Genomic DNA, 13,766 nt, shown 5'->3' on the forward strand with positions numbered 1-13,766 from the left:
AGGGCTATCACGCCGTGAATGTTCAGGCTATTTGTGACAGCTCTCTTCGGTAAGATCTTTTCTTCACTTTTTTAATAAACCAGAACTGAAAAAGCATAATGATTTCAGTATTTTCCTATTCTAGTAAGACCGAAAGGTAAAAATATCCCGATGCGTCACGGGTTTGTTTACATTAGCAACGACCTTGAACTGACATGTTGATGCTAGTTCCAGTTAAAAATAGTCTATCAATTTCACTTATTTAAAAGACACGTTATCATGTTTATTCTCGTATATTTCTGTTATGCTACTTGATTTTAAAAAGAATGTTGACTTATTAAAAAACGTACATTGTTTTATCTCAGATTAAATATTTATTGAATATTACACACTTAAATAGCGAAGGGTCACTAGCACTTGCCTAGACACCTAGACATGTAAATGAACATATACGATCAAGATGTAAGTAAAACCAGCATCTTTAGTTCTGATACAAGAAGACTATAATATTTTTAATCCATTGAAATGAGTATTTATGATCCCTTGTTTTCTTATCTACAGCTTCGCAAATGTGGTAGTCAAGTGGCCGGGGTCGACCCACGACTTGCTCATGTGGAGCAACTGTAGCATTGCCACTAAGGTGGTACAGCAGACACCGGATGGGTGGCTCCTTGGTGATTCTGGGTAGGTTGTGGAGGTTTTAACCCCCTTATTGTGACACTCTAGCTCACATTTGTTGGGGGTCATATATTACTGACTAATATCATTGTAATGCTCGCTATAGCTGGTCCAGCATAATGACATTATATAAGTACATATATATGCAAGCTGGAAGAGGTGTTTTGAATTTAATTCAACACATGTGGTAATTGGTATGTCTCAAAACAAAAATAAAGTGTCTAGGAATGTGGAAGTCTCACTTTAATTGTCATATACATACAGAGAGTACACAATGAATTTTTATAACTATCAATCATGACATAATTGATATGTTGATATATTGGTATAACAATCGAGTAATGCTTTTTTTCAGATGTGCATGTCGACCATGGCTTCTAACACCCTTTACTGAGCCGCAGACACGCCCCCAAGAGAGGTACAACTCCGCCCACACTAAAACAAGAAACACCATTGAGCGTGCGTTTGGTGTTTTAAAGGCAAGGTTTAGGTGAGTTTGACCTGATTGTAATGCAATCAGAATTTAATCAGTACTTGCAAAGCAAATTATGATCAGGAATATTTAAACCCCGTTTTGCCAGAATATAGTCTGTTAATTCAAAATTGCTTTATATTACTTTACCATTTACAGTTGTAAGGGGCGTTTCACTATCAGGTTGTTCGGCTGCCTGCTCTGTTGATGGCTGTCATGTGGAGGGTACTAGGGCAAGCTCTGTAGCGATTAATGGCTGCTGTACCGATGTTGATGGTACAAACTCACTTGACACCACAGGGAGGCTGGTCAATGTAAGTCCTGATTCTGTAAATACATAAATATGTTTTAAATTAAAAAAATAATAATTGTGAAGTAGGTGTAAGGTTCACATTGTGTATACCATGACATGCCAAACCGGCAAGCTTGTGCAATTCTGAATGTTGCCATGATACAGTATTACTTCTAAAGCATTGATCAATTGAAGATATTTTTTTTCAAATATGAAACCGTGCACACTAGTGCATCTTTGGTTTCCAAGGTGACGCAAACTGCAAAAAAGTTTTAAAAGTATTAAATTAATGTATCATTTTCATCACATAAACTATTTTCCTTTGTCGAACTGTTAATGGAAGACCTCAGACTTCTGCAAATGACATTACCCTTAATAAACAACATTACCCTCATTATACTGCAATGTGAAACCTGATACTCGGAAATAGCGAATTCCTGTAAATATTTCGTTTCAAAACAAAACTGATTTGTTATTGAATGTGATTCTTTTGCAATTGATGTTGAAATGTTGATATGAATTTGACATACATGATCATAGATATATGTATAGTATAATAGTAGTGTATTATTTATCACATACTTTCATCCGCCTCACTCTCTAATCCTCCAGTTATTCCTTTAATTTGACACCGAGGAATCATTGACACAACCTATAATCAGGAAAATACACAATTATTACATAAATGTTTTTGATATGCTGGAAATGTTTGAGATTCTGGAATGAGATGAGATCAGGATTTACTAACATTAACTATGTAAGACCAAAATGACATAAATTTCATCATTTTTTAAATAACCATTTTAATAATCGATCACAAATCCAACCTTGTGCTCCAGGTCAGACAGACCAACTGGTGCTGGACCCCCGCCTGTCTTGCAGCTCACACGCCGCACATGAATGGCCTTCTTCTTCACCTGGGATCTGGAAAATGCCATCATTTATACTATAATGCAAATACAGCATAAAATCAGTTATCACTTTGTTTTCAAGTGTTTTAGTAAATCGCATTTATATCAATTTTCATGTTATTTACACCCCTTTTATTGCTGTTCTAGCTTGCAACATTTTTATTAAGGTTATACCTCATTATGTAAATATTTCTGAATTTTAATGAAAACTTTATTTTCACAAAGAATTATAAAAGAGGTGATAATTGTTACTGTGTGTAACAACGATACTCTGTGTGTTAAATCTCATATTTATTTATTGTTATAATAAATATTTCAATCTTTTGGGAAACAACAAAATGAGTGTTTTGTTATTTATCATTGTTGCTGACTCCAACTGTACAGTAATAGGATAAAAATAATTTAAAAAATTCATATCAATAACAACCATTTTCAGGGTAAACCGTACACATGATTATATTGAAATCTTGCTGTGTCTCTATATTTCGAGTATAGTTTAAATTGGTGATAATTACTTTAGCTAGTAAAACACACATATATACTGAGTCAAAAAAGAAACTTCACTTTCTTTCTTCAGGGCACTATAAAAGAACAAGAGATGGTAAGATGGTTAAATTGTTATTATTTCATTGCTGAGATCTGTGTGATGTACTCGATACACTGACAGTGCCATAATCAGTTCCATTAGGCTACACCGCCGTTCCAAAACATGGGTATACAGAATGTCAAGTCACAAGAATAAAAATGCGAAATTTCTCAGTTCAATATCGTGTATGGCCGCCCCGCGCATTCACCACTGCCAAACACCATCTCCTCATCGACTGCCTGATGCTTGTGAACACGTGGTTGGGGATTCTGCGCCATTGCTCTTGCAAGGCAGCGCCAAGTTCCTGCAAATTCTGAGGTTGGTTCCTAGGACCATGAAGCCTTCTCGCAAGTGCATCCCAAACGTGCTCTATTGGATTAAGGTCAGGGGACCTCGATGGCCAGTCCATGACGTTGATTCCAGCGTTTTGAAGGAAATTTCGTGTCAACATCGCTGTATGCGGCCGAGCATTATCATGATGGAACTGTAGACCTGGGCCCCATGAGCCGCCATGAAAGGAACGAGTTCAGGGGTGAGCACCTGGTTGCGGTAAGCAGCAGCTGTGAGGTTTCCACGGATGACCAGAAGTCGGGAACGGTTGTTCCCACAGAAAGCACCCCCACACCATGCAACTTCCGCCCCCGAATCTGTCGACTTCCTGTACACAACATTGGGCATGCCGTTCACGACGTCGTCTCCAGGTAAACCTGGATTCATCGCTAAAGACGACTCGATTCCAGTCTCTCTGGGTCCATCGGAGGTGACGTTGGGCCCACAGCAGACGTTGACGTTGATGAAACGGCGTCAATATTGGCCAACGATATGGACGTCGAGAATGGAGATTGGCAGCCCGCAACCGATTTCGAATGGTCTGTGAGGACAGTCGACCTCTAAACATCTCAGCTCTGGTTCGTGTAGCCGGCAGAAATCTGTCACGTAGGTGACGTAGGACGATTTGACGGTCTTCTGCTCGTGACGTGACACGTGGACGACCCGACCTTGGGCGATCAGAAGTGGTGCCAGTTTGTTGTAGACGACCTCGCAAGTCATACACAGTACGAAGGCTGCATCCCATTGCTCTTGCAACGTCAATAACTGATCTTCCCGCTTGCAACATGCCAACGGCACGTTCACGTTGCACATTTGACAATCGTGGCATTTCAAGTACCGTTAGAACTGTGGTTTAAAAGTGTTTTTTCAATTCTTGAGGCCAATGCAAACACGTGCATATGAAGAAAACTTCGATGCAAAGATCACGTGATCGACTGCGCGTGCAAAACCTGATTTGGCACTTACGTCATTTGCACGACGATTGGATGGGTTTGAGTGGGTTTTGCTAACGTTTTTCTAGAGTCGAAAGATAGGGATCCCATTTCGGATACATAGATGTATCATCAGAGAAACATTATTCATTATTTTTCAAATTACACTTTGTAAAGTTTCTTTTTTTGACTCAGTATATATTGAACACAGCTTTGAATTGGCTATCCATATAAAGAAAATCAGGTAATCACTCACGTGTAATCGTTCCATTTCTTCCGTATCTCGGCTCCAAATCTCTGGACGGACGAACAGGCGTTTAGTCTTAAATAAGTAAAACATAAATAACTGTAAATCTTTTTGTTTATATGAATGATATTCACTTATGTTATACAGGGTTCGTACAGATCATGGAAACCTGGAAAAGTTTTGGAATATAAATTCATATTGCCTTTTCAGGCCTGGAAAAGCTATGGAAAATGGACATTTTCCAAAATGTCATGGAAAAGTTTGGAATTCTAGTGAAATTTCTATTGGAATATACTTGACACATGGTGGGCACAAGTTGGCTGTGATTTTTCAAATAAGTAAAATGTGCTATTAATTTTTTTATGTCGTTTGGGTAATACAATTTGTGTCCACTCAGAGTTTTATGGCCTTAAATTTCACATTTAACGATTAATAAATGCACTGGGTCGCTGTTTGTTTTGTGATGGAAAAGTTGCGAAACATCCTGCAGAAATCATGGATTTTGAGGGTTTTTCAAGTATATGATCCCTGATAATAATAAGGGTTCTACAGGTTTGTTGTCGCTCATGTTCCAAACTAGTCACTACACATTTTATAAATATCAATCGATGTTGAAAACGTTTTGTCATACAACCCGGAAGTAACTTACTTGGTTGCGATTTCATCCCATTCCCGTATTTTGGCCGTGTTGGTGACAGTTGACGAAAACGGGCCGAACAATACACTCTGTCGCGCCTTCACCTCGTCAGCTATCAAACCTATCTCGGAAGGAGAAAAGTTTGAGTGCCGGTTACCCTTCCGTTGGGACATTGACATTGTTGTCCATAGGCAATCGATGCATGGGATACTGTAAGTAGTATAAGGGGCGGATCCCATGCATCGATCGCCTGTGTTGTTGTCGTCTGCAGGTGCGAGCAGGGGAGGTAATTCACGTGGTAACTAGGGACGCTTCCGTAACTCCAGCGCTGAAGAGTTCGGCCTTAGTTAACCCATTCAACACCGTAGGCCGGAAAACAGGCCAAGACGTCACGAGTCCCCAGACACCGTAGGCCTGTAAACCGGCCAGGCAGTAGTCACATCAAAATTATATATAATTTTAGGAACCTAACTAACATATCATTCTTTTATCAGATCTATCACTTTTCACAATGTCTGAAAACACTTATTAAATTTCAAATGACCATATATTATCGACAGGTTTAGAATTATAAACTATTTTTTGCAATGTTATTGAAAAAAACAATTCTCCGACGCATGCTTCGGCAGCGGGTCCACAATAACATTGTCAGAGAGCAAAGTAATGATGTTTCGAGGAAATCATTAAATAAATTGAATAAACTAATGAATAAAATCAACAACAGCATTCATAAAAGATGTCAAACGTACATATACAATTACTTATTCCATCTTTTTGTGTGATCATGTAATGTAAGTCAAGTGACTGACAAGTGACATCTCGTCTCTTGCCGCCTCAATCTTCACGCTCGGACACGATGTTTAATGCGAAAATATATGCATGAGTGAGTGAGTTAATATTCGGCAATATTTCAGCCATATCGTGACGAGAACATTTGATATTGAAATGAAATATATGTACATTATAAAAAACCTGCCGACGAAGGACAGTAAAACAACTAGAATATCGCAACTTCAATTAAAACTAGCTTAGAAAGTTAAAACCAAAAGCACTATTTGGACAATACAATATTACAAAATGGCTAGAGATCGCCAACAACTGAAAGTAGAACACCATACTAGGGACCATGGGGACTTACAGTACCTTAGCTACCTGCATGGACCCTAGCTGGATTCACACCATCCCTTCGGCCGCTGGCGATTGTAAGCAAATAGAGCCACCAATTAAACTGACAAGAATACTACGATTAAAAAAGTGGAAGATTAGAATTTTACTTCAAATGTTTTGGGACTTACGTACCCTCTCAGGAGGACAATAATTTTACAGTACTTTAACCCCCCTTGAGGATACAGCCACTAACAATCTAAGTTACTAATTCAAACTTCCAATGGTAAAATATTTATATATTTACAAATCGTTTAACAAATCTAATTCTTTTAAAAATGCAATAATTAAATGAGAGCTGACATTAGTAAAAAGATCCTTCATAGTTCGTGATTTGAAATAGATATCCCTTGTGATGGATTATTCAACACAGTCAAGCAAGACATGCTTGATCGTGATTCTTTCATCACAAGGGATACAAAACGGAGGATCCTCACCTTTTAATAGGTACTCATGAGTATATCTTGTGTGGCCAATACGACATCGTCGTATGATGACCTCCTCAAATCTGGACAGTCAACCCAATTAGGTGTAACCAATATGGGGTTTTATTACATGTCATTTATTAATACCTATTTGAGTGTCCCACTTCTTCTGCATCAGATCACGGATGTAAGTTCTAATGCTAGCTTTGTAATCAGAGTATGGAATTAGAAGTGGTGTCACAGATTTGTTGAGTGCTGCCTTGGCAGCAAGATCGGCCATTGTATTCCCAGAAATGCCAACGTGGCTGGGTAACCAACAAAAGACGATGTCGCATTGGCCAGTAGCAAGCTCATTATACAATTCAATAATTTCTAATAAAAGTGGATGTTTACAAGAAACATTTTTAATAGCCTGAAGGCAAGAAAGTGAGTCAGAAAAGATGATATATTGTTGATATTTAGGGTGTTTTTTAATATAGTTTAAGGCTGTTAATATGGCGTTTGCTTCTGCCGTAAAAATAGAGCTGTTATCTGGTAAACGAGAAGAGATTGTTCTGGATCCAATGACAGAGACACAAGCCACCGCGCCACCATCCTTGGATCCATCTGTAAATAAGGATTTATATGTATTATATTTACTTTTTAATTGATTATATTCTTGTTTATATTGTAATTCATTAGTGCCTGCTTTTTTAAATGCTGTTAATGTTAGGTCAACTTGTGGTCTAACCAGCTGCCAAGGAGGAGAAGAAAGACGGGAAGGAGCTATATTTTCCAGCTCCATGCCAGCTGCAGAAATGACTGGTTTAATTCTTAAACCAAGAGGTGGAACAAGAGAAGGCTTTTTGTTGTACAAATCCTCATAAAGAGGATTAAAGACACAGTTGAATACAGGGTTAGACTCGTTAGAATAAAGTTTTGTTACATACTGCAAGGATAATTTTATACGGCGTTGCGTAAGAGATGGTTCATCTGCCTCGACGTAGAGACTGTCAACAGGAGAAGTTCTAAAGGATCCAGGAAAAGTCTTAGACCTTGGTGATGGACAGAATCTAATAGTTTTAAGTTGCTTTTGCAGGCTCCACCAAATACGATTGAGCCATAATGAAGTTTGGAGCGGACCAATGATCGACATAGATGTAGGAGAGTGGCTTGATCCCCTTCCCACTTAGAATTTGAAACAACTTTCAATAAGTCAAGTGCCTTCATGCATTTAGTTTTAAGGGATTTAATATGCGGCAGAAACGTTAAATGAGAATCAAACATTAAACCCAAGAACTTGGCCTCCTTTACAACCTTTAATGGAGTGCCATTGAGAAACAGTTCCGGGTCCTTATGCGGTTTTTATTTTCTACAAAAATGTATACAATTAGTTTTGGATTTAGAAAATTTAAAGCCGTTTTCAAGACACCATTTATTTATTTTATTTAAACACAGCTGCATTTGCCGTTCAATAGTATGCATATTCTTACCGCGACAAGAAATATTAAAATCACCCACAAAAAAGTGATCCATCAATTGAATCATTTAAAACCTTTGATAAACTGTTAATCATGATACTAAATAAAGTGACAGACAAAATACTGCCTTGTGGGACACCCTGATCCTGATTGTAATGATCAGACAGGGTAGAACCCACGCGGACTTGAAATTGTCTGTTACTTAAAAAGTTAGTTAAAAATTGAGGCAAACGGCAATCCGAAGCCATGTAGATCATGTAAAATGCCATATTTCCACGTAGTGTCATATGCTTTTTCAAGATCAAAAAAGATAGACACGGCGTGTTGTTTATTAATTAGAGCGTTTTTAACAAATGGTTCCAAACGCACTATATGCATGAAGCATTTTTGTCACAGGTCATAACTTAGCACGATACGTCCAATAAGTTCCATAGTTTACGTATAGGTAGCGATTTCTTGCTTAATATGTTCAAAGTAGCATTATATTACCCAAAACTTTCGTCTAAATCTAAAAGTTTTCGTTTACGAGGACGGTATCCATTGCCGTAATATGATTGGCTGCCTTAGGTCACGTGTCTGATTTTGACCAATCACAACCCTTATAGCAGACTGTGGCGAAAAGGCGTCATTAGAAACCAATCTTTATCCAATAACATCGCTTCTTACAACTGTGGAAATACTCTCGGCAAGGGTACAGTGATGTTGTTGATGTTCAGAGCTTTCGAACGATGCCCGACATCAAACAATTCGCCTCCCACGTTATTCATACGAAGCTTCGAAAACGGAGGTATTTTCCGTTGTTGTGTCATGTTACCGAGCGGAAAGCCACTGATATCGGGAAATAGGCGACCATACATATTATTTAAGAAACCTTTAATAATAATTATCTGATTACGTAAAAATGAAAATATAAACGAAAAAGGCACGGGTATGTTATGACATGTCACAAATGGAAAAAAATAGTTTTTGCTTCTTTCGTGGTTTATCTGGACATTATAAATGTAAGCTTGCATTTTCATTACAAAAATAAATCTATTTAAGTTGTAGTTTTATTATTTGAATAACATTATAAAAATAAACTTCATCTTTATCCACAGTGGGATTAGATCCTTTTAATGGTGTATGAGATGTAGTAGCAATAACGTTTTACAAGCTTATAATTTCCTTCATAAACATTGGCTTTATCTGTGACCATAGAGTCTCTGGGAACTCGGTGTCATGGCAGTTATTGCCTCTGGTTGACTGGTGTTGAAAGAGTTAAGGTTACGGCTAAGGTTCGAGTCCGAGTTAAGGTTGCCCTAAGGTTGTTTTGTGCACCGGGCGTAACTTTTTCTTAAGGCGATCGTAACTCTCACCTTAATATTTAAGGTCGACCTTAGCTTAGGTTGTTTTGAACAACGGGACCAGGTTCCCGGCTCCCTTTGCGCGCGCTAACGTTCGACAAAGCTAGGATTATTTGGTTTATTTGACGTCACATCCGGATTGGTCAAGCTGGACTCCCATTCGTGACCAACTCGTGTTATTCCGGGACAAGCCGAATAGCGACTCGTGCCCCTCTTAAAGGATTTGATATTGGCGCCTGAACATCAGAACTACTTTAAACAAGAACGATAACTCTATCCATGTTTGATTCCAATGTTTCTAAACTATCACCGAATCACATGTACATTGTATTGCTAGGTTGTTGTTTTCGTTTTTTTTTGCTTATTTATTTTAAAGGATTAAACCTCTTTGATACAACTAAAAGAAGGAGAAAAACATATTTGTTCAAGACATAGTGTATTCTAATGTAATCATTTCAAGCTGTTCAGGGCGGTGGGGTAGCCTAGTGGTTAAGGCGTTCGCTCGTCACGCCGAATACCCGGGTTCCATTCCCCACATGGGCACAATGTGTTAAGTCCATTTCTGGTTTCCCCCGCCGTGATATTGCTGGAATATTGCTAAAAGCGGCGTAAAACTAAACTCACTCACTCACTCACTCCAGCTGTTCACCTTATATTTCCAATTATGTTAATTTTCATAGTAGGGATTAATCATCACAAATTGGAATTGTTTTATTGAATATACAACAACAACAAAATTAACAAAAAAAGCTACAGTAAATCCCAAAGCAGATACTCAAAAATGACTTTAAAATATTTCTCAAGCTGAACATTCGTGTAACCTTGCTGTCACACCCCTGGTGGAATATTTAAATGAATTCGCTGTAAAAAATATGAATGATAAAAAAACAGTCAGACTAAAATATTCCAGAGCTATGAAATATATGCCCAATGTTAAAGATTAAGGTTGATTCGTTACATACAAATACGATATTATTGTTATTATTGAAACTCGTAGCGATTATAATTACATTTCCTAAAATTGGTCGAAGCGCACGTACAATCTCCATAACATGCCCGTAAGATCGTCAGAAATACACTGACTGACTGACTGACTGAGTTTGGTTTTACGCCGCTTTTAGCAATATTCCAGCAATATCACGGCGGGGAACACCAGAAATGGGCTTAACACATTGTGCCCATGTGGGGAATCGAACCCGGGTCTTCGGCGTGACCAGAAATACACCCAGTTGGACCCATGAGAGCCGTTATGTCAAAAAAAACGCTCTCACCGTCAGTCGCATGATTCTTATTAAAAACTTCATGAAAGGCAGCAAAATCCTTTTAGCTACGTTCTTTGTACTTTCAATATGACGATATATATTTTTCATGATTCTTGAAACAATGACATAATGCCATAACCGATTTAAGTACTCGGGATTATTTTTATCAAAGCACCGCGCTCATTTACGCGCGTTCTGATTGGTTTGTCGTATTTTCGCATATGACAAGTATCGAGTGGGGGACGAGTCTTCTTGGAGTTTACGGAAAGGGGCGAGTGGTGACGAATGGCTCGACTCCGTTGCGCTGAATAATATTAGGTCTGAAAAGTGAACGTTGCGTGAGAATTGCGCTTGCGTGGTCCTGGATCTGCGTACGGCTATAAAATTCCATAGAAATGTAGAATATTCAATTTCCCATCCGTTTGTATAAATATAAGTGCAAATGCCTCGACGGTTTGAGAAATAGACACTGCTAAATGTTTTCCAAAATCTTGCTATGCGTTAAAAAACAGTAAATGTCTCCACTTTTGATCGTGTACCGATGAAAGCACTGTGCTACGATTTTTTTAATTTGGCATCTTTACGGAAAGTGTGAGCGAAGAAAATACAGCCTGAAATCTGAACGACATAAGTATACTTGGCACATAAAGAAACTGTGCATACAAAAATTTAAAATCTAAATTTATCAAACCTGTGTAGACACATAAGGATTTAAACTCATAGATTGGTGACATGTATCCAACATGCATGCACGTGGCACGTTCCGTGACGTCAGTGGGTTCGTCCTTGAGACGTGCAATACGTTGTTGCACGTGCATTCCGGGAAAGAGAAACAGAGCAAATGAATGCCACAAAATACTGTCACTTTGGAAAGCTCAACCCCTGCCCTTGCGATCGTTCAAACAATTAAACGGCTATTGAAACGCATAGCATGCCAAGGCTCACGTCTGCACAACGTCAGGAGGCCATTGAGATGGTCCGTGGGGGAATGTCTCAACGACAAGTGGCTGCACGTTTCCACTGCCACCGGAACACCATTTCTGCACTGGTGAGACGCTACCAGAACACAAATGCCGTCATCGATGGGCCACGTTCTGGACGTCCACGTTTAACAACGCCAAGACAGAACAGATGGATAAGGGTGACCCATCTTCGCCACAGGTTTCAGACTGCAGTGATGACTGCCCGAACCATCCCAGGACTTCGCCGTATCCACCCCAACACAGTTCGACAACGTTTACGTCATCACGGGATCAGACCACGACGTCCCGCCATACGACAAGCTCGCCGAATGTGGTGCCGAAATCATGTCCGCAGACCCTTGTTTTGGTGGAGAAATGTTGTTTTTACAGATGAGTCCAGGTTGAACATTTCCCATAGTGATGGACGTCAACGTGCCTATAGACGCGTGGGAGAACGTTATGCACAGGCCAGTGTCTTGGAGAGGAATCGTTTTGGTGATGGTTCCGTGATGATTTGGGGTGGAATAACAGCACACCACAACGTTGACTAACTGCCTTTGCCTGCAAAATTTACCGGATCTCTCCCCGATAGAGAATGTTTGGGACGAGATGGATCGACGTCTACGCCGTCTTCCTCATCCGCCAGATAACGTCCTTGACCTTGCAACAGAACTTGAGAGAATCTGGCGTGACATCCCACAACCCTTCCTTGCACGTTTGATAGGCTCTATGCGTCGTCGATGCACTGCTGTTCTCAATGCCGATGGTGGACATACCCGTTATTGAGCTTGTGACATGGTCGTTTGACCCCTGTCCCGCTTGTGGACTCCTGACGTCATTGTGATTGACTTTTTAATTGAAATTCTCCCGACTTGTTATGGTCTCATGATCCCTCCATTAAAGTTTATCTGTACCTTTGACATTGTTATCGTACTTATCAACTGGGATAATATTTTGACAATGCACAGTTTCTTTATGTGGCTGGTATATATATGAAATGGGTTTGTGTGCTTATGCATAACGTTAGATGCTCAATCTTAAAAATGACTTGCAATACATGTCGAAAATGGAGTTTCCTCTGTGGCGTCAAACCACGACAGAGAGGTGATACACATATAAAGATAGGGGGCATAACTAAGCTGTGCTTAACACTAGGTCATTGTAACTCAGATCACGTCGAGATACGTTGAAGTGGATACGGGCACTATATTGTGATGTTTTGTCGACGGTGAACCAAACTTTTCCAATACAAAGATCCCCACTGTAACCGTATACCTTTTGGTAGTATCACAATTTATAAGAAACGATGACATCTTATTACATGAGAAAGCACCTAATAGCAATTTGGATGGCCCTATCCAATATGTAAATTAGTTCTTACATTCCCATATTCTCCTGTTTGAGTAGACGTTTTTTGACTAATTTTGCAGTAATAGCCATATCTTTAAATGTGATGGAGTTACTAAATAAATTACAACATTTTAGTTGACGTCATGGCTTGTTTTATGGATTTTGCGACCTTTTATCTTCTAACACTTGTGTAAAGGTTTAAAACATGGTGTACTACAATACATGTGTCAATATCTTTTGTAAATATTATTCAAACAAATATGAACTTTCCAAGACTCAAAATCGCATACCCTATATCCATGTATGATATGATATTGAACAAGGCTAGATGTAGAAAATGAAATTAGTTTCATGAAAACATATCTGAACGACATGCAAAATATACATTATGATACTGAAAATGTAATCGGCAGTATAGGGTGATTGTGTTTACTCTTGTTCAACCGACCTTCACCTCAAAGAAATTGCCAAATATGTACAACAATGTTGACGTATGACATCACTACCGATGACCGATTTCTTAGGAAATGGCGGCTTTGCTGACAAGAGTACAAAGGAATTTGCGAGGACCCTTCCATTGATTCAGGGATCGTTTGTACATAAATATGAGATGTAAGTAATCAGAATGATTCTGACTATCTGTGTATTGTTATATGTTTTTATCCTCTTCATTGTTAGCAAGATAAGAAGCCAGAAATGCCGATAATTACCGTTGTCGTTCTGCGTGATTTTGCGT

At 39.0% G+C, this 13,766-nt stretch overlaps 2 protein-coding genes across 2 annotated transcripts in view; both read left to right on the forward strand.

Moving 5' to 3' along the window:
- The window catches only part of LOC124290129 (ankyrin repeat domain-containing protein 17-like), a 436,224-nt gene that overhangs the window by 93,815 nt on the left and 328,643 nt on the right, over positions 1 to 13,766 (forward strand). The window lies entirely within an intron of this gene.
- On the forward strand, positions 38 to 1,377 carry LOC124290134 (putative nuclease HARBI1). The gene is made up of 3 exons (XM_046726828.1): positions 38 to 663; positions 1,013 to 1,147; positions 1,289 to 1,377. Exons 1-3 carry the CDS (start codon positions 515 to 517, stop codon positions 1,335 to 1,337), a joined length of 333 nt encoding a protein of 110 aa, XP_046582784.1. The 5' UTR covers positions 38 to 514; the 3' UTR covers positions 1,338 to 1,377.

Source organism: Haliotis rubra, unplaced genomic scaffold (assembly GCF_003918875.1).
Source record: "Haliotis rubra isolate DU_JTF1 unplaced genomic scaffold, ASM391887v1 Scf458, whole genome shotgun sequence".
Classification (NCBI taxonomy): Eukaryota; Metazoa; Mollusca; class Gastropoda; order Lepetellida; family Haliotidae; genus Haliotis; species Haliotis rubra.